At 42.9% G+C, this 21,792-nt stretch overlaps 1 protein-coding gene and 1 pseudogene across 1 annotated transcript; one reads left to right on the top strand and one right to left on the bottom strand.

The window, feature by feature from the left end:
* Positions 1-1,272: 1,272 nt before the first annotated feature.
* HRG (histidine rich glycoprotein) lies at positions 1,273-13,255 on the bottom strand. The gene is made up of 7 exons (XM_008056360.1): positions 12,983-13,255; positions 9,931-10,047; positions 9,453-9,543; positions 7,983-8,149; positions 6,472-6,552; positions 3,635-3,736; positions 1,273-2,133 (listed from the first exon to the last, which is right to left on the bottom strand). Exons 1-7 carry the CDS (start codon positions 13,163-13,165, stop codon positions 1,273-1,275), a joined length of 1,602 nt encoding a protein of 533 aa, XP_008054551.1. The 5' UTR covers positions 13,166-13,255.
* Positions 13,256-19,679: 6,424 nt separating this feature from the next.
* LOC103258712 lies at positions 19,680-21,013 on the top strand (annotated as a pseudogene).
* The last annotated feature ends 779 nt before the right edge of the window (positions 21,014-21,792 follow it).

The following is a 21,792-nucleotide window of genomic DNA, read 5'->3' as shown; positions in this document are numbered from 1 at the left end:
TTTGAAGTTTCTGAAGCAGAGGAGACTTTTGCCCTGCTTTCTGGGCATGCAGCCAGAAGAGATAACAGCTGTATGGTAGATCATGCCAGTCATGTCCGTTGGTGGTCTTACAGCAACTTTTACATCCTCGGTTTCATACAGAAGTAGCAGACAAACTAGACTCAAAGAGTTATGTGAAGAAGGTAGTGGTATCCGTCAGCAGGGGCACTGGTGCACTAACAATTAAGAATCAGACCTCCTTCTTGTCCCACTACCGTACAGCTTGGCATTACGTGAGATTCTAGGACTGTGACCCATCTTTGTGGAGGAAGTAGCAGGGAAGTGGGAGTATTCCCAGAAGGGCTGGAGTTAAGTATCCTATTGACCCTGCAGGATTGCAACCTGAAATAGAAACTAATTTGTTCTGAAAATATAGTGATACTTTTTGTGCGCCTGAATTTGTGGTCATGATTCATGCCTGTAACGTTCTTTACAATTTATAGCCAGAGCTTTGTTTGCTTCATCATTGAACTTATTATTCCAAAAGGAAATTTAGATGACTAACAATATCACTAGGAGATAATGTAAGTCACTTATATAATAGTAATACTCCCTTAAGTAATAATACATACCTTGTTGGTATGCCCAGCTGTAGCATAAACAGCCATAGCGATTTAAGAATTGGAGGAGCCGGGCTCGGTGGCTCAACCTGTAATCCCGCGCCTTTGGGAGGCTGAGGTGAGTGGGTTAGCCTGAGCCCGCAGGTCCGAGACCTGCCTGGGCAGCAAGACCTCATCTCTACAATAAATCAAAAAAATCAGCCGGGCGTGGTAGCGCATGCCTGTAATTCTGGCTACTTGGAAGGCTGAGGTGGAAGGATTGCTGGAGCCCAGCAGGTCGAGGCTGTGGTGGCCGGGAGCGGCCACTGCACTCCAGTCTGCGCGACAGAGTGAGATTCCAACTCAAAAAAAAAAAAAAAAAAAAGAATTAGAGGAGTTAAGTCCAAGAGAGAAATCTTGAGGCAAATCTATCTGAGGGTCATAGATTTGCCTCAAGTGATGTAGTGGCCAGTAATAGAATTAATTACTAATTTATAGCACTGAGATCTTTCCTCTCCTTTCCGTTTGTCTGTCTTTTCCTGTGCCATCTCCTCCCCCATTCACATTTTGTCCTACCCTGAGTATAAGATTAACAGAACTATAATTCTAATTTATTACCAGTAGAATTTTATTTTTGTTTATTTATGGTTCTAATTCAAACTATTATTATTTTCCCTATCAAGGGAATCAGATTTTATTTTGGAAGTGTATATGCAAGAAACTTGGCAACTTCTGGAAACTCACTCTTGAACATCCCTGGACATGATTCAGAGGCAGATTGAGGGAAGGGCTGAATCTCTGGCTTTAGAGAGTTTTTGTGGTTTGGCAATGGGAAGCTTGGAAAATTGGTTTCTGGTAGAGGAAGAACTTCACCTTTCTTTAGTGGGGGGAGTTGATAAACAGATCCAAGTTGTCTGCAATGGAAAGAAAAGTGTCCTTTACCTCGATCTCGTTCTTCTGAGTGTTTAGGTCGTGGGCCATGGCCATGGCGATGGGAACCTTGGGTAATGTGGGCATAAGGTGGTGTGTCACAGGGTCCATAGTCATGGAAATCATGGCCATGGGGGCAGTGCCCATGGGGGTGGTGCCCATGAGGGTGGTGTCCATGGGGATGGTGTTCATGGGAGTGGCGTCCATGGGGGTGGTGCCCATGAGGGTGGTGTCCATGGGGATGGTGTTCATGGGAGTGGCGTCCATGGGGGTGGTGTCCATGGGGATGGTGTCCATGGGGGTGATGCTCATAGGGATGGAGCTCACCGGAATTATGAGTACGAGGGTCTCTTTGGGTTCCATTATTGCCAAAGAAGGGATGATGACATCTTGACCCTGGAGAGGGCAATGGTGGAGGAGCTCCTCCTTGAAATGGTGGTCTGTCTGAGTGACTTTTCTGTTCTGGAGGAGGTGGATATCCAAGTTCATGTGGCTTGTGGGGACGATGATGCTCTCTGAATCCATGGGGCTTAAATAGAGGCTTGCCAGCAGGAGAATGCTCATGTCTACCCGAGTGGAAGGGATGGCTGAAATGGGGTTGTACACCACCGATGTTTCTGCGTTCCTGCTAGAGGACACAGAAAAGTGAATATTATCATGAAACACAAAAGGAGAAGCTAGATGTTTAACTTGATTTAGACCAATGGCTCTCAGATTTGGGATTGTATACATCAATGTAAAAAGTAGGATACAAAGAAGAGTTCTCAAGTTGTTATATAGCCAAGTTGACATTTAAAATAGAAACAACTTATCATCTGCCACCATTAATGCTTCACAAGGAATAATATTTGATAACAAAAGAGGCAGAAAGATAATTTCAGAGTAAAGGATAGTCCTTTAGATTAAATAAATGCTACATAAGACAAACTTTACTATCCTTGTTTTTCTCATTTGAATAACAAGTGGTAAAATTATATTATGGAATGACACCCATCTATAGATCAACATTTGGGAAATGGAAAACTAGTTCCTTATAATTGACATTCTCAACGGAGTTTTGAGGCTTGATGATATCAACAGCTCTTACTCCTAAAGAATGAATATTTGGATTCTTCATTCCCCTCCTTATGGAAGCCATTGTATATGACAAGAGCCACCTTGTGTTAACCTCCAACTGATCAATGAGTGGGCTACAGTCAAAGTCAAACATTAGCCATCAGAACTGCCATGTTTGAATCTCTTGTTTCAATGACGAGCACCTTAATGCGTGACAGGAAACCTAACCCTAACTGAAAAGAGGCCAGCTCCCAACAAAACAACCTTAAACCACTGGCAAAGCACAGATAGTTCTTTTATTACTGTCCTGTCTATTATCTCCCTTACAGTGTACTCAATAAACCTGTCCCTCTCTACTTTGATCTGACTTGGATTAATTCTTTCATGGCCTGGGACTCCAGCCAACTAGTCACTACCCATGACACTCCTTGTTCAGGCTTTAATTTTAAAAAAATCAGTGGAACCTTGTTCATGGTACAAATGTGACCTTTCTTTTTCTTTCTTTAACTTGGAACATGGATAACTAGGATATTTTTGCTTGTTTCAGATATTTTAAAAAATCGTATGAAGACAATCTTTTGAGTTCACTCATAAAACAAAGCAAAGATTTCTGAGAGAGATGTAAAATATGATTTTGCATCTTATTTTATATATGTTTATATAATAAATTTGAGTCTAATTCATTCCCCTATACTCTATACCTAACAATAAAAACTCAGAATTACTAACCCTGTACTGGAGTCCTTACTATAAGGATCATTTTTCAGTTCATTCAAAGTTTATTTAATTGGTCATGATTTTACTTTTCTGCCAAATCTTACCCTTTTTCACTTCTTGGAAACATTTTTTACACTTTTTATGTAATCCAGCAAATGCATTTTTTTCCTTAAAGGTCAGTTCTCTCAGTATCTCTCTCTCTCTCTCTCTCTCTCTCTCTCTCTCTCTCTCTCTCTCTCTCTCTCACACACACACACACACACGCGCACACACACACACACAGAGCCATAAGAACCAAATGCAGTATGTGTGTAAAAATGTCACTTAGTCTGGCTCTGCTCTGGAAAAGTCACCTCAGGGTTGAATACTTCACAGTTTACGACTAGGTCTTCGGGGGTTTCCAAGTCAGAGGCTCCTACATCATAGGACAAATCTGCTCTGCAGAATCCAAAGACCTACAAGAGAAAGAGAAGCCTGTAAGTGTGTGTGTGTGTGTGTGTGTGTGTGTGTGTGTGTGTGTGTGTGTGTGTGTGTGTGTGTGTGTTCGCACGCACGCATGTTCAGGTAGTGTGAAAATGCCCAGCCAGAGTTGTGAAATTCCAGACCTTCAGGAAAGGAAGAAGAGCTGTAGAAGAATCAGAGTAATATTACCAGATATCTCCACCAGTTATTCAGCAACCTTTTCTAGTCTATACTTTGGGGAAAGTGCAGGTTGCAGAGTTTTCTTTCAAGGCAGTGGCTCTGTCCTATAAGCAGGCATCAGCACGGGGCTTCCCCATAGATGGTGGTGAGGAATACCGTATCATTGCTGGCTTGCCATTAGCCAACCCTTCTGCAATGACAGCCGGAGTTGCCTGAATCTGGAGAGAATGAGAAATGGTGTAGAAGAGAGATTTTTACACCTTTGACTGGTACCTTGGAGGAAGGTGTTGGAAAAGAGGGAGCCTATTTAGTATAAAGATGTGTTGCATGTCAAGGTAAGAGTCTGCTGGGTACAAGGGCTACAACTGGCTGGCATGCTTATGCTTGAGAGGATCCTAAATCCAGCTATTAAAGTTAGAGTAGTATAGAAGGATGATTCTTTTCTAGAAAAAAATTGTTAAGCATTAAGGTCCAGAGTACAGTTTGGGAATCAGACAGACCTATGATAAACCTGGCTTCAACATTCACTAGTTGTATGAATTTAGCCAAGTTACACAACATTTCTGAAATTAGTCTTGGTAAATTGGGAATAATACTATGTACCCACAGATTGTGGGAGGGCTTACTTAAAGGAGATGATGCTGTAAAACCTTAGCCCAGAGTCTCCTTTTATTCAACTCTGATTGTTCTGCATATGGTTACATTGCACACTCAAAGATAGTTAAGGGTTTCTTTGGGATGGTGGTAGGGAAGAAATGTTTCTTTCCCAGTGGCTACTATGCAGGACTCTAGAACTAGTTCAGGTTGAAAATTTGAACAGTCAGAAAAGGAAATAATGAATGCTCCCTCCCTTCCAGCCAGCGAGAATGTGTTGATAAGTCTCAGAAAAGTCCTGTACTTGAATCAGAATTAAAATTCTGTGTTTCTAGCCAAGTGTCCTTAGGTAAGGGATGGAAATTCTAGGCCCCCTATTTACAGGGAAATGGAAGCAGACATTTGCCTTTCCTTCTCAGTGGGGTCATCATGAGGCTACGATGAGGCAGAAATATACATGGAGGCATCATGTAAAGTGTACATTACCATTCAAATGCCAGGTGTTATTAATAAAATGTTTCTGCAGGTACATGGTATCAATTTGTAAATGACTAGTGGGAAAACCCCCCTGAACTGTGCATAAGGAGAACTGGATTTTTTTAAAGTCAGAGTCATACTCTGTTACCCAGGCTGGAGGAGTGCAGTAGCCTGATTGCAGTGGCATGGCCACTGCTCACTGCACCCTTGACAGCCTGGGCTCAGGTGATCCTTTTGCCTCAGCCTCCTGAGTGGCTGGGACTACACACATGCCACCATACCCAGCTTAGTTATATATTTTTTATTTGTCAAGATGAGTCTTTCTATGTTGCCTAGGCTGGTCTCCAACTCCTGGTCGCGAATGATCCTCTTGCCTCCCAAAGTGCTGGGATTGTAAGCATGAGTCCCTGCACCCTGCAAGATTTCAATTTCAGTTTCATTGTGAACATTGATAGGACCCTTCCTCAGCTTCAGTTATCTTCTTATGTGTCAAATGGGACCCCTGTGGTGTCAACGAGATGGAATGAACAAGACCATTTATTTGGTGGGTAGGGTCTTAAAACAAACTGGTTATTAGTTTTAGCTAAACCTTAAATCCTAATTGTTTAAAGAACTCAGTTTTTGTTGTTGTTGTTGTTGTTGTTGTTTTGTTTTTGAGTTGGAGTCTCACTCTTGTCGCCAGGCTGGAGTGCAGTGGCATGCTCACGGCCACCACAGCTTTGACCTGCTGGGCTTAGGCGATCCTTCTGCCTCAGCCTTCCAAGTAGCTGGAACTACAGATACATGCCACCATGCATGGCTAGTTTTTTTTGTGATTTATTGTAGAGACAAGGTTTCACCAAATAGCCCAGACCGGTCTCGAACACCTGGGCTCAGGCAATCCTCTCGCCTTAGGCTTCCAAAGTGCTGGGATTACAGACTGAGACACCATGCCTAGCCAAGAACTCAGTTTTAAGTCTAGGCATATAGCATATGTATTATAAAAGCATATGCTAATGATTCACTTAACTTCTCTGTGCCTCAGTTTTTCCATCTTCAAATTAGGGATAAAAATAGTATCTATCTCATAGGGTTGTGCAAGTTAGTAAGTTAAAGTACAAGACCAGGTGTGGTAGCTCATGATTGTAATCCCAGCTCATGGGAGGCCGAGACAAGAGAATCACTTGAGCCCGGGAGTTCAAGACGTAACAAAGTGAGACGCCATCTCTACAAAAAGCCAAAAATTTAGCTTGGTTTGGTGGCAGGTGCCTGTAGTCTCAGCTATTTGGGAGGTTGAGGCAGAAGGATTTCCTGAGTCCAGAAGATCAAGGCTGCAGTGAGCTATGATCCTGCCACTGCACTCCAGCTTGGGTGACAGAGTGAGACTCCAACTAAAAAAAAAAAAGTTAAAGGACACATACAACACTTAGAAGAGTGCCTAGCAGGTAGTAAGCACTCTTTAAATTGATACTTAGTATTATACATTTCTCATACTCACATTATGGTGTCTGGAGAGATGGTGCCCAGAGCAGTTCCTCACGGAGAAGTCCACATAGTAACCGGTTCTTTCCCCTCCTCTCTAGAATAGATGGGACCAAAACAGCTTCAGGAATAAAAAAAGTAAAAGAAAAAACAGTGGATACCTACCAGCCAAAACATTGTAAATTACTATGAGGATTCAAAAATCACAAATATGTGCTATTTTTCTCATGATTACTGCTTTTTAAAAATGTATCACTTAAGTAAGAAAGTTACTATCATTTAATTGACAAGGTTCAAATAATACAGGCATAATGAAGCACAGTGTGAAAAATCTCCCTTCCTGCAACCCAATTTGTCCTTCCCAGAAGGACCACTCTCATTCATGACATGTGTTTCTCCTTCTCACCTTTTCCTAGATCGGTTGACATATACCTGAAGATCTAAGTCTGTCATGTAAATGGGCTCATGTTCCAAGTATGGTTCTGTAACCTCAACCTTATTTCCCTTAGCAAGACGCCTTGAAACTCTTTCAGTGCACATGGGTCCAATTAGTTTTTTGAGTGCATTGTGTTCATTTCATTGTTGGTTTGCAGCACAATCTATTTAAGTTCACATTATCTATCTATCTATCTATCTATCTATCTATCTATCTATCTATCTATCTATCTATATCTACCTATCTATCTATCTATCTATCTATCTATCTATCTATCTATCTATCTACCTACCTACCTACCTATCTACCTATCTATCTACTTACTTAGTTACTTACTTATTTTAGAGTTGGAGTCTCAATCTGTTGTCCAGGCTGGAGTGCAGTAGCACCATCACAGCCACTGCAGCCTTGACCTTCTGGGCTCAGGCAATCTTTCTGCCTCAGCCCTCCAAGTAGATGGGACACGGGCATGAGCCACCATGCCTGGCTAATTTTTTGATTGATTGTAGAGATGAGTTTTCACCACGTTGCCCAGTTTGGTCTTGAACTCCTGGGCTCAGGCAGTTCTCTTGTTTCTCCCTCCCAAAGTACAGGCATAAGCCACCTTGCCGGTTAAGTTTGCATTTTCTGAATGCACGACAAATATCAACCAGCTGCTCTACAGTACAGCTCTGGGTGGAAGGTGCTTGAGCCCTTCCACAGTGAGCAGGGAACTATCTGTCTAGATGCAGCCATACTACTGAGTGTGCTGAGGTAGTTTCCCTGACCCTCAGTCTTCCCTCATAATATAAGGAGGTCACTATTGGATGATTTTTAATGACTCACACACCCTCGTATGTTCTTGTCTTTCCCTCCTCTCTGTTAGGTATCCACTCCCCTCAACCCTTCCCTTCAAACACACCCTCCAAAAGAGAAAACGTGCAGGAGAGCAGTTCTTTGGTAGCTGTTGCCTGTCTATCATAGCCCCAAAGAGTGCAACAGGGGCCTCAATTTAAAAGGCAACTGGGTAAGTGAGGTGGGGGAGGGTGTGCCATTTAGTTTGTGCCCATCAGGTTGGACTCATGCTGCTGCAGATATTGCTGTAGACTCACCACTCTGACAACTCTCTCCACTTGGTCCACTTTGAAAGAGGCAAAGTCATCATTCTCCCCTTTGTACTTTTCAAGGGCTTTGTCGGCTTGTTTCCTGTAGAGCTCTTGATCCTCCAAGAAATCGAAGAGTACAGGGCTGTCCTTGGTATTGGCCAGTGCTGAAGAGACTAGAGAAAAGAGACGCCAGTGTGTGGTTACCGGGTCGAAGTTGGCAATAGTATCTTGATGGTAAGAATAACAAAAACTTCCATTTTTCAGATGGGCAAATTGAAGGTTGGACACGCAAGTAAACTGTTCAAGATCAATCAGCAACAAAGTTAACTGTTGATCCTTTCTTCTGATCCTTCTAATGTCCAAGTCTGTTATGACCCCTATTCATGATGCCCCCACAAATACCACTGATAAAGTGATAATATTTTTTAACAAACTCTTCCTGTGCTTGCTAATGTGGAAGAGGCATTATTAAAATAAAATTTTGCTGGGGAGAGGAGAAGACACAGCTCAAAGTTTCCTTAAGGCAAACTCTCAAGGAAATAGCTTGGTGATTTAATTTTTGTATTTAAAAAAATATTTTCTTTTAAAAATAAAGACACGGTCTCACTATGTTGCCCAAGCTGGTCTCAAATTACTGGGTTCAAGCAATTCTCTTACCTCGGTCTCCCAAAGTGCTGGAATTACAGTCATGAGCTACTGTCCCCAGCCAAATTTTTGTTTATTGAATCATGTTGAGAATTGCTTTTTTTAAAAAAGGAATTCTGTGATCATTCTTCCTAATAAAGTAGATTAAAAGGGCATGGGATTTAGAGTCTACCATGCTGGGACAGGAGTTATATCTTCATCACATCTTGGCTATGCTCCCAAGGGCAAGTCAACTTCAAGCCTCAATCAATTTATCTTTCAAGTAGAAAGTATCATAATCTATACTTTATAGCCTTGTGAGATTAGATAAGATCATATGTACAACTGCTTTGTCAACTGTGAATAATACATCACTTTTAAATGTTGAAGTCGATACTTATCAAGTGCTAGACATACTCTTCAAAGTGTACTACATAGATGTAATTCTAATGAGAACCTTAAAAGCTAATGCTATTATTATCCTCATTTTACAAACGAGAAAAGCTTAAGGTGGTTAAGTAACTTGCTCCCAAGGTTACACAACTAGGAAATCATGAGATTGGGATTCAAATTTAAGCAAGTTTGACCCCAGAGCCGATATCGCTACAGAGATGATATCTTACTTTTCATAGATCTCAATTTTTATGTGTTGAATTTCTTTAAGGGAGGTGTACCAGAAACAGGGGGAAAAAATCTCTCCCTTCTCTTCTCAGGAGCTCAAGTAATAAAGGAGTTCATGAGGGCAGGGATTCTTTCTCTCTTGTACATCATAGTATTAGGTGATGAACAACTCTATATGATTGCATTCTATATTAATCTAGAATTAATTAGCAGTTTAAAAGATTACCATACCAGAACTTGTGGTGCAGTTAAAGGCATTCACTCTAAGATCCCAAAATCCATTTGAATGTCTTGTAGCTATTACCTTACATTGCCCGATCACCTGGAAGAAAGAGGGTTTTGAGTCCTAGCTGAGTCATTGTATACTATCTTTCTCAGGGTTGATACGACAGAGCAAAATGGGGTGCAACACACTCCTACTACCCATTTAAAGTGTATTTGGGGTTTCCTTCATCAACCCCTGTCTCATAGCCTGTATTTTCCTGACAGCTGGTCATGCTATCCCATGGGACCACAAGCCTCGCTGAGGTATCTAGACCTGGGTTCCCAGAAATGGCGCTCAAGAATACTATTCAAGTTCTACATCATCTTCATGAGTTTCAAGGCCAAAGCTGCTCTTCCTCTTCTGCTGTGTTAGCCCAGGCATGTGGCTCCCTCCCAGTAAGCAGAGTGGATGGAAAGGAAGAATGATCAAAGGAGGAGAACTTACTATATTAGGTGGACGTCTAGAAACAGCCAGTTCACAGTCCTTCCAGTGTTTCCTGGATAGGACTGAGCAGTCAGATTCTTGCACATCTAAGGCTAAATAATAGACAGTTGCAGATTCCTGAGGAATGTCAAGAAAGCAACAGGTGAGTAGCATGTGGGAGCTCAGAGGGTTTTTTTGTTGATTGTTTTAATAAAAGCAGTGTATTTATTTCTTAAACAGAATTTCTCTTCCTCTCCGCATTTATGCAGATGTGCTACTTTGTGTCATTTGATCTGTTTAGCGAATAAATAGCTTTAAAAAAATTTTTTTTAACTACTTGTAGGGACAAGATCTCTCTGTGTTGATTAAGTTGCTCTTGAACTCCTAGCCTCAGCAATCCTCAAAGAGTTTTAGCCAAATAGTATTTTTAAGTGGTCACAGTGTTTTTTCTGCCCATGAGGTTTAAAAGTTATCAGTAAATGGCAGTGGTGGTCTGGGAGGAGGTGGCGAAGGTATGTGTTTAGGTATGTGGCAATGGTCATATCACGGCTTCCAATCTGTATTTGCAGTTGGGTCTTCTGACCCACCTCTATGTCCGCACTTGGATTTTCTGCATGTCAATTTGCCCAAAGCTAAATTCACTCTCTTCCTTACACACCAGCTGCCTCTCTCAACCTCCCTTGTCTCTGTCATCAGCACCATTAATTGTTTATGGTTATAGACTCTGACTTGAAAAATGTAAATCAGCTTTGATGTCTTCCTTTTCCTTGCTGTTGCTGTCCAGTCACTAGGCCCTGAATGGTCTTTCTTTGGAATGTCTCTCATGTCTATTCTTCGTTCTCATTGCCCTAATTCTTGCTGCTGGGTCTGATCCTCATTTCCTCGTTCCTCAGTATGTAAGTGGCTTCCTAGTTCATGCTCCTGTCTCCTGTCTCACCTTTCCCTGGAATACTGTTCCCACTTGCACCCACCCACTGCCTATGCTACTACTCAGAGGTAGCTCTGTCCCGATTCATCCCGTGTCATACACATGTGATAGAGACCCTGGAATGAGATTATTGGTCTCTGAATTACTGGTTGAGACCTAAATTCCTGCAGTGCTGTTCTCTGCAAACTGCAGTGCCTCCCTCTCTGATACATTAACAGATAAATTGCTCTCCTTGTCCTCCATAGTACTCCAGGGTCTGGTCTCTCTGATTTCAATTGTTCTGCCAAAGGAAGTGTAGGTTATTTGAAGGAGGGTAGGGAGGGTTCACCTCCCTCCATAATCTCTATCAGTCCCTCAAATCCACTCCGGTAAAGCACATAATCTAAATGAAGACTATAGGCTTGCTTGGCCTCAGGATAAACCCATAGTCTCTCTTCCAACCTGATGGCAGCTTCAGAGCCCATAGATAACTTCTAGAACCCCCTAGCCCCTGTTTATGGGCAGTTACTCCTTAAGACCCTTCTTCCTGGTTCTCTACCCACTTAGACGTGACAAACCTGGACTTCACCCAGAATACCTTTACCCAGGGACTTTCCTATTCAAATTCTACCTATCCTTCAGGACCAAATGGAATGAAGCCTTCTCCCATCCAATCTTTTTTTTTTTTTTTTTTTTTTTTTTTTTAGTCATTCTCACTCTGTCGCCCAGGCTGGAGTTTGGTGGCATGCTCCTGGCCATCCCAGCATCAACCTGCTGGACTCAGGTGATCCTTCCACCTTAGTCTTCCAAGTAGCTGGAACAACAGATGGATGCTACCATGCCTGGCTAATTTTTTGGTATATTGTAGAGACGAGGTCTCACCAATTTGCCCAGGCTGATCTCAAACTCCTGGGCTCAGGCAATTGTCTTACCTGGGCCTCCCAAAGTGCTGGGATTATAGGCTTGAGCCACCACACCCAGCCTCCCATCCAGTCTTAACAGATCTCTTGTCATGAAATTGCTCCAGTATCTTTACCACTCCCTTGGTCACTTAAATATTGTCAGGTCTCAGAACATGATACTTCATTACATGCTGAGTCTTTTGAACTGATGGAAACCCAAAGTGCCTCAGAGCAGGATCTAGCTGGCTTCTCCTACCCTGTTCTCTCCTATTCTCCTTTCTCCCCAAAAGGAAGCCATAGAAACTAGAATTCCTCTTTCTTGAGGCGAGTCATAGAAAGTAGGATTCCTCTCCCCTAAATTAGCAACCTTAAAATCTAGAAATATGGCATTTTCCCCTAAGCCTTTCTGTGTATTAACTGGCCATAAAGAAATTCTTTGACCTATTCTGCTGGATTCTGGGTCCTAAGATCAGTGTTCCAGATGGGTCCTGCCCCACACCTGGGAGGAAGAAATGCCATACACAAAGGCCAAGAAGAATTCTAACAGATATACTGTGTTGGGTTTCCCCACTCAGTCTATACCCTTGTGTTCAATCATATTTCTACATGGCTGCCCATTCTTCATAGAATGTAAGCATACAAATGGACACTTTTTGCTGGATCTTTGGACCTTCATTTCTGAAAGCTCCCATGCCAGGTAAATCTTTGATTAAATATATTTTATGTTTTTTCCTGTTAATCTATCTTTGCCAGTTTTATTTCAGACTCACTCAGGAACTTTTGGAGGGTTGAGAAAACCTTTCCTCCTCTACAGTTTACCCTGTCTTGTCTTTATCCTATCTTACTTTTGCCTGTATGTGTAAGCAGATTATTATTTCCTTGGGGGCAAGGCCCACAGTTTATTCTAAATTTCTTTCACAGTACTTTGTATAAGTGCTTATAAGTGGGTAACCCCCTCAGGTCCCCTCCCACTGTGGAAGCTTTTTTTCAATAAATCCTGCTTTCTTAAAAAAAATAAAAACAAAGCAAAAACAAAAAAATAAGTGCTTATAAGTACTTATAGACTGATTAATAATTAAGGACATACTAATAACAAACATTAGTCGTGTGGAAAAAATAACCATTTAAAGCAGCCGCAGAAACTAAACAGAAAACCCTGACTAAAGCCATTCATTGTGCAAAGCGGTAGACTTAGGGGGTAGAGTCACATTTGCTCCCGGGTTCATGATCTCCCAACTCAGCTCTGCCATTGGCCATTCCTCACCACTCTGTCCAAGTGGGCATCGGCAACCCGCAGCAACTGGAAAAGGTAACCATTCCGTCGCCTTTTATTGATCTGGTCTAGAGCTTTCTCAGCTTCCGGCTCAGTAGCATTGCAGTCAGTGGGACTCACAGCACATGAAGACTGCAGTGTGATCAAAAGCAGTATTGCAGTGAGCACCTTCATTTTGTTAGACCATCCCTTGCTATGGTCAACTATGGCAGAGAATTTTATACAGACTTCCTGAAATGCTCTCTCTCACACACAATTGATTAAACAAAACCTTTGTACATATTTGTTGTGTAACTAGGGGTGTTCACCTTGACCCCTGGTTCAAATAACCATCAATAGGCTGTAAATGATTAGTGGGTCCTGGGGACAGAAAGTTGAGAAATGCTGCTGATGAGTGGGCGACATTGAGCTCTGCACAGATCTGGATATTTCCAGTAGGTAGCAGATCCAAAGTGTGTTTTGGGCCACAACACTGCCTATGCTGGTGTGGGAGTTGGGGTGAAGGTTAAAGTAATTTTCCTCCCTCTGCCTGTCTGTCTCAGCTGGAAATTTCTTTCATTAGTCCCCTCTTGGATTGTGGCACTAAAACTCCTCAGTAGAATGCCACTGCATTATCTAAGAGAGGTAATGTGTTAAATATCATAAATGGAATTGACTTCAAGTGAAATTAAAAAAAAAAAGAATGGCTAAGTGGCTATCACTTTGGATTCAGCTCTCAATTTCCAACCTGTCTCTGTTACTTTCTTACTATGTAATGCTGGGTAGTTCCGATTCTTTGTTTCCTCGGTTATCAAATGGGGCTTAATACCTTCTGGCAGGCTTCTGTGATAATTAAATAAGAAAGCAACTGATATAAAACAACCAATGCAAATCTTGGTATAGATTAGCTGCTGAATAAATGGTACTATTTATTTTTATTATTATTGTGTCTGGTAAGAAGTTGAGGGTATCCCCAAGCTTAAAGTTCTCTGTGGCCCTTAAAGCATGCCAAAAAGGTTTGGTTCATATGGAAGAGGATGGTGGTGAGAGCAGAAGTAAATAATTGGATGCCCATCTGCCATGGGCAGGGCTCAGCATTTGGGGACAGGGCAAGGATACAGATGGCCTTCCTTACTCCTCTGAAGAAACCAATATATTCACATGGCACCTTCATTCCATCAGGGGCCAGAAACCTCAGAAATGACCAGAGGGAATCAGCCTAGGTTCCCTCCATTCTGTCAACAAACAGCCAGTCTCTTAGGTGGCATCTCCATTGCTCCCTGCTCGACAGTGTTTATGAGGTCTACAGCAGTGGGTTCTCAGTCTTGGCTTCCTATTAGAATCACCCCAGAGCTTTAAAAGATCCTGATGTCTAGGTCGTCCTTCAGGACAGTTCAATCAGAGTCTCTGGGGTTGGACCCAGGTATTGATAGTTTTAAAATTCCGGGTAATTCCAATATACAGTAAAGATTGGGAACTACTGGGTCTCTACACAGAAGCAAAGGGAGGGAAAGAATGTGAAGCGAAAAAGAAAATGGGGGTGGTCTATAAAAATTAGACCTCACTTCCAAGAGTCACAGACTGTTAGTGAGTGCTAAAAGTGGAAGACACAGCTTATTTTGCTTTGTTTTTAATTTTTTGAGTTGGGGGTCTCACTCTGTCACCCAGGCTGGAGCACAGAGGCACAGTTGTGGCACCTCTTGGGCTCAGGCATCCTTTTTACTTCAGTCTCCCAAATAGCTGGGACTACAGGTGTATGCCACCATGCCAGGCTAATTTTTTGATTTTTTGTAGAGACGATGTCTTGTTATGTTGCCTAGGCTGGTCTTGAACTCCTAGGCTCAAGCAATCCTCCTACCTTGGCCTCCCAAAGTGTTGGGATTACAGGCATGTGTTGTCACACCTGGCAGAAACATATTTTGAATAATGTTTGAGACCGAACTTTTAATATCAGCAACCTAGCTTTTAAATACCAAGTGAGATGACTGCAGTATAACTCTGAATAACAAAAATAGCATGGAATCTGGAGCAGGGGGAAAGCTATTGATTAAAACAAAAACTGGTTTATGTCTCAATGAGTTGAGCTCCTTAATTAAGCCTTCCTATTATTGCTATATTGCCTACACCCAATATGGGGTGCCTAGGAGAACCAAATAGAGAAATGGTTGGGGGTGTTGAGGGGTTTGGTAGAGGCACCAAGAACAGGAATGTGCTTTTCCTACAGTACTGTTTTGCTGAGATGAAGGGGGACTGGGGGAGCCATGCATCTTCTTCATCTTGCTTTATCAAGTCTTTATTATTAATATTATTATTATTGGAGTCAGAGTGTCACTCTGTCACCCAGGCTGGAGTGCAGTGACACACTCATGGCCACCATAGCCTTGACCTGCTGGGCTCAGGCGACCCTTCCACATTAGCCTTTCAAGTAGGTGGAACTACAAGTGTGTACCTGGATAATTTTTTGATTTATTGTAGAGACGATGTCTCTCCAAGTTGCCCAGGCTGGTCTTGAACCCCCGGGCTCAAGCAATCCTCTGGTCTCTGCCTCCTAAAGTGCTGGGATTATAGGTGTGAACCACTGTGCCTGGCTCAGCTTTATCAAGTCTTAAAGACAGATACAGTACTAATGATGACACTTTAGCAATTGGGGTAGCTTCGGGTGAGGAGTCTGAGGGAGCACCATAAGTTCTGGGACGACGATGGCCGAGAGGAAGCAAAACAATGGTGAGTGAGAGAGATATTCTGTCCTGGGAAACTGTCTGATCATCTAGGAGGTGACACTTGGCTTTGGGGGAGGTTCCTTTTAGCACCAGGGAAACTTTTCGGATAGTCTGGAACTAGAGAATGGTCTCAGATGTGAAATCAAGATGGGAGTGATGACAATCCACGGATGGTATTTGGGACAGGCTGGGGTAGATTGATCTTCATCTTCATGTTCTCAGTTCTAGCATCAGGTTCTTTCTGGGTGTCTTGGCTATGTTATCAGAAAAAGTCAGTCAACAGAATTTTTGTTATTATTATTAGAATTATTTATTTATTTAAGTCAGGATCTCACTCTGTTGCTCAGGCTGAAGGGCAGCAACATGATTATGCTCACCTCAGCCTCAAGCTCTTGGGCTCAAGCAATCCTCCTGCTTCAGTCTCCCGAGTGCTGGGACTACTGTGTGTGCCACCATACCTGGCTAATTTTTTGATTTTTTTGTAGAGATGAGGTTCTGCTAAGTTGCTCAGACTGGTTTCGAATTCCCAGGCTCAAGCAGTCCTTCTGCCTCAGACACCCTGAATGCTGAGATTATAGGCATGAGCCACTATGCCCGGCCACAATTTTTATTCTTTAACACCTTCTGCCTCATAATAGAACACATGTTTTTTTTACAAACAGTGGTAGAAAATACAAAAAGACAAGGGTACCTGCATGATGAACATTTGTATACCTAATCTTGGATTATCCCCTACATCTTTAAAATTAAAAAATTCTAAAAGAATTAAAAAAAAATAAAATACAAAAAATATGAAGAAAATTTACCTCTAATTCTATCACCATGAAAAATCAACTATTTATAATATAGAATTTCTTCATAGATTTTTCTATTTGAATATATATAGTATATATGTTTTACATCATTGGAATTATTCTGTACATACAGAATTATTTTTTCTCCACTGTGGTTGAGTATTTACTTCTTTTATTGTCTTTAGGTATTAATAAAAACCATATAAGCTTTATAAATGTTTTTGGTTTTGTATAGGAATTTACAAATTTGAGTTCTTTTAGTTATATAATTTTGAAACATAAACTAGCCTCTGTGAGAGAAACAAACTCACCTGTCCCAAATCAAAGGATGGACACAGAGACGTAGTGCGGCAGAAGCAAGACTTTAATGATGGTCTTGCAAGATGGGGTGTCTGGTGGGCAGGCACACCAAGGCAGTTACAGCCAGCATATTTATGCCCTAGAACACAAGTCCCTCTCCTGGTTTCCCATTGGTTGGGTACTTGCAGGAGTTACATGCTTTGTTGTAGGATGCCTACATGTTACATGTTGATTTGTTTTATAGAATTATCTCATTTACAAGTCCTATTTGCTGATTCTCTTACAGGATTACTATTCTGATTGAATTCTGCCAAAAGTTTAAACATGTAGCCCGACAAAGTAAAAAGTCTGAGAAAAGGAAGCACAAAGAAGCAGGAAGTGAATCAACAAAAGAGAATGACAAAGCATTTATAAACCATCTTGAGAACCCAAAATAGCTAGGCTCCAATTTGAAAAGAAATCACCATTGTTATCACACCTGCACAAAATAAAAAAAAAAAAAAAGAATATTTCAGATTATTGTAAAACAAAAATTAAACTTAAGTCTTTCTCTACTCCTCACCTCTCAAACCCTTTCCAAAGGGAAGGACTTTTAGCAATTCCTTATTATAATGGCTTAAATATTGTATTTTTCTTTAAGGTTATACAAGGAGGAACCCCAAAAAACCAGGGACTTATTTGTACAAAATTGTGTATTTATTCTTACATGTTTAAACTTTGGTAATATTTGATGTACTCTCCATTTGATGCAATATACCTATCAAGATGCCTTTTCCACTGTTGAAAACAGTTTTCGAACTGTTAATTTTGATGCCTTTTGGTGCTTCTGCTATTTTTTGTTACATCTCTTCCATATCAGCAAAATGTTTTCCTTTGAGGAGTTTTTTCATCCAGGGAAACAAAAAAAAGTTGCTTTGGGCAAGATTGAGTGAATAGGAAGGGTGGGACATAAGGGTAATGTTGTTTTTGGTCAAAAACTGCTGAACTCAGTGCAATGTGGGCAGGTATACTCCTAAATCATCCATTATGAAATGGGCAAAAGCATTGAAAGAATCTCAAATAAATAAATTCGGCCAGGCACGGTGACTCTGCCTTTGGGATGCCAAGGCGAGAGGATTGTCTGAGTCCAGGGATTCAAGAACAGCCTGGACAACATGACAAGACCTTGTGTTTACAATAAATCACAAAACCTAGCCAGGTGTGGTGGTGTGCATCTGTAGTTCCAGCTACTTGGAAGGCTGTGGCAGAAGGATCACCTGAGCCCAGCAGGTTGAGACTGTGGTGGCCGTGAGTATGCCACTGCACTCCAGCCTGTGCAACAAAGAGACTCCAACTCAAAAAAAACAAAAAATCAGTGAGTTCCTAGAAAACTTACCTATTGGGGAAACCTGTACTACCAGAGGCTTGCCCCCCCCAAAAAAATTCCAGCTTTTTAGGGGTACCCTCTTATATTATGAGAACTTTTTCAGATTATTCAATATTCTTCAGAATAATTTTTTTGAGATTATGCATGTTGCATGTTATATATGGATTAATGTATTTAACATTCCCCTATCTTTGGCCATGAATGTTATTTCTAGTTATTTGTTCTCTCTCTCTTTTTTTTTTTTTTTTTTTGAGTCCAGTCTTAGTTTGTTGCCCAAGCTGGAGTGCAGTGGCACAATCATGGCTCAGTACTGCCTCAGCCTGTTGGGCTCAGGCAATCCTCCTATCTCAGCCCTCTGAGTAGCTGGAACAACAAATGCATGCCACATTACCCAGCTACTTTAAAAAACATTTTTTTTTGTAGCGATGACGTGTCACTATGTTGCTCAAGCTGATCTTGAACTCCTGGACTAAAGCTTTCCTCTTGCCTCAGCCTCCCAGAGTGCTGGGATTACAAGTGTGAGCCACTGTACCCAGCCAGGGTTCACATTTTATTTTTCCTCAAGGGAGCAAATTTATTTTGATTTTTCTGAAAACACCAGGAGCTATGAAAAACAAGCTAATATCTGGCTGTGCCAAAAGCAAAATACAAGTAAAAACGAAATTTGAAAACCAAGTTTAACCTTAGAGAAACATGTTTTAAAATACAAAGTTCAACACTCTTTCCTCCATAAAGTAAACAAGTTTGCCAAGCCACAACACTGAAGTTTTGTTTTCCTAACTGAAGTAATTTTTTAAAAGAAAAAAAGGACTCAATTTCCAGCCTGAAATTTTATTATTTATAAAATAGCATACACAAATGTCAGTGAAAATGAATAGTTGATAAACACGAAAACAAGTCTCTTAATGAATGAATTCAGATTCTAGCAGAACACAGTATTTTATAACTGGGAAAGAATAGCTTGTATCACCCCCGGGCCTTACCAAATACAAAGATATATAAAAGGCAATGAAAAACAAACCATAAAATCAAAATCTTTCTGTAGAGTCGTAGCTTTCACAAAGTAAAAGGGACCCAGTTGCACAGAGTTGTATGTTCTGTAGGCACTCGGCCGATTTCATTTCCAGAGTCTTTTTGTCTTGCACTAACAAAGTAAAAGTATCTTTGTCTTGGAGCAAGACCACTGAAGAAGCCACCAAGATCCTATCCTCCCTGTTCCCCCAAATGATACACTAATAATTCTCTTTTCCGTCCTTTCAAGATGACTTCAACTTCATTAAGAATTAGCATTCTGGCTCCATGTTGGACGCAAACCGAGGAGCCCGGAGCAGCCGTCGGGGGATCGGGGCAGTGGGCACCGGGAGCGGGGAGGCGCTGCCCGGGAAGCCCGCCCTCGGTACAGGCCGCCTCCCTTCCCGGCTCGGGGAGGAAACAAGAGGCGGGGTGTGAGCAGCGGCGGGAGTCAGTCTCAGGAGCCTGAGCAGGCCTCCGCCCACGTCCCCCCGGCCCAGGGCCCGCGGGATTGTTAGATGGAACACGGCTCCATCATCGCCCAGGCGCGGAGGGAAGAAGCCCCAGTGCTCAGCAATCAAAGCCTGGTCTCTGAGTCCTCTAAGAAGCCTCGTAGACCGCGGGGCTCGGTGGCTCAGCCTGTAATCCCAGCACTTTGGGAGGCGGAGGCGAGTGGACTGCCTGAACCCGCGGGTTCAAGACCAGCCTGGGCAATTTGGCGAGACCTCGTCTCTACAATAAACCAAAAAATTACCCAGGCGTAGTGGCGCGTGCCTGTAGTTCCAGCTTCTTGGGGGGCTGAGGTGGAATGATCGCCTGAGCCCAGTGGGCTGAGACTGTGGTAGCCATGGGCGGCAAAATGAGACTCCTACTCAAAAAACAAAACAAACAACCAAACAAAAATACCCCAAGAAACCTCACGGACTTAATATCTTCAAGGCCCTTTTCTGCTGTTTTCGTGCCCAGCATGTTGCCGGGTCAAGTTCCCCCACTGAGCTCGCACCATACAAGGAGGGAGCCAACACCATTGCTAAGCTGGACCTGCCGCAGTGTCTCCATTACCAGTTTTATTGGGTTCTGGGGACCTGCCTCTTCCCAGAGGTGACAGAGGAGGATCAAGGAAGAATCTGTGTGGTCATCGACCTGGACGAAACCCTCGTGCACAGCTCCTTTAAGCCAATCAGCAGCACCGACTTCACAGTGTGTCTGAATGAGTTCCTGAGACGAATGGGGAAACTCTTCCAGTGCTCACTGCCAGCCTGGCCAAGTATGCCCACCCCATGACGGATCTGCCGGACTGCTGTGGGGTGTTCCGGGCCGTCTGTTCCCGAAGTCCTGTGTGTTCCACCATGGCTGCCATGTCAGGGACCTCAGCCGCCTGGGGAGGGACCCAGGAAGATGCTCATCCTGGACAACTCGCCTGCTTCCTACATTTTCTTTTATTTTCTTTTTCTTTTTCTTTTTTTTTTTTTGAGTTGGAGTCTCACTCTGTCGCCCAGACTGGAGTGCAGCGGCCGCTCCCGGCCACCGCAGCCTCGACCTGCCGGGCTCCGGCGATCCTTCCGCCTCAGCCTTCCGAATAGCTGGAACTACAGGCGCGCGCTACCACGCCCGGCTAGTTTTTGATTTATTGTAGAGATGAGGTCTCGCCAAGTTGCCCTACATTTTCCACCCAGAGAATGCAGTGCCAGTGCCGTCCTGGTTTGATGACATGGTGGATACTGAGTTGCTGAACCTGATACCAATCTTCGAGGAGTTGAGCGGAGCTGATGACATCTACACCAACCTTGGGCAGCTGCGGACCCCTTACAGCTATCCCAGTAGGGGACGTTCCCACACTGTGTCTTTATGAATAGTCAGGCGGAGCGAAAGCTGAAGCGCCTCACCTAAGGGCCTGGAATACTGAGAAGTGATTGGAAAGAGTTTTAGGACAGGTCAGTTGCCGAGTGGGCGAACACCAGACCAGCCATCCCTAGCGCTGCCTGTCCCTGAGTTGCTGGGGTCCCCTAGGGTGTGTGTGTGTGTGTGTGTGTGTGTGTGTGTGTGTGTGTGTGTGTGTGTGTGTGTTGCCGTAAACTGTGGCCCCAGCATAATGTTTCAGGAGGGGAGAAGCTGAAAGGTCAAGACTCTCCCCAAGTTCATCTCCTGTCCCCTAAGAGCACTTGAGCTCTATAGGGATGAAGACCATTGGCTCATTCCCAGACCACGGCGTTTCCTCAGTGTTAAGACTTGTGCCAAGAGAAAAGGGGTCAGCAGTGGACTTTGGGTGCCCGGGCACATCCTTTGTGAAATCGTTCTCCAGCCAACTGCTGCAGACAAAAAGATGACATTTCTGGAAATATGACATCTTGTGTCCAGACCAGTACCCCAGCGGCCACCAGGTCCTGTGGCCCAGAGGCTGCGCTTGCCTCCGACTGTGTGCCTGCATGGACCCTTGCTGTGTCTCCTCAGAGCTGGGGGCTGGGCCTGCCCTCCTCACCATCCAGCCATAGTTTTGAACCTGTGGGGAAGGTGGTCTCCCTGTCCTGGAAGGGGGGAGATAACTGATTTCCATTCTTTTGACTCTGTTTTAAAATTCTCTTTTTAGAAAAAAAAAAAAAGAGTCAACATTCTAAATATCTGAAGATATGC

Source organism: Carlito syrichta, unplaced genomic scaffold (assembly GCF_000164805.1).
Source record: "Carlito syrichta isolate Samal-C Ts95f unplaced genomic scaffold, Tarsius_syrichta-2.0.1 Scaffold302333, whole genome shotgun sequence".
In the NCBI taxonomy this organism is placed as follows: domain Eukaryota; kingdom Metazoa; phylum Chordata; class Mammalia; order Primates; family Tarsiidae; genus Carlito; species Carlito syrichta.
The sequence above is the reverse complement of the archived record's forward strand: the minus strand, read 5'-3'. Positions and strand labels throughout refer to the sequence as shown.

Excerpts from the sequence above, each read along its gene's own strand:
- HRG (XM_008056360.1), bottom strand. The coding sequence starts at position 13,165 with ATGAAGGTGCTCACTGCAATACTGCTTTTGATCACACTGCAGTCTTCA. Across the intron at positions 9,544-9,930 it reads CTAGACGTCCACCTAATATA|GTGATCGGGCAATGTAAGGT; the intron begins GTAAGTTCTCCT and ends TCTTTCTTCCAG. Across the intron at positions 8,150-9,452 it reads TAACTGCACCACAAGTTCTG|TCTCTTCAGCACTGGCCAAT; the intron begins GTATGGTAATCT and ends TCTTTTCTCTAG.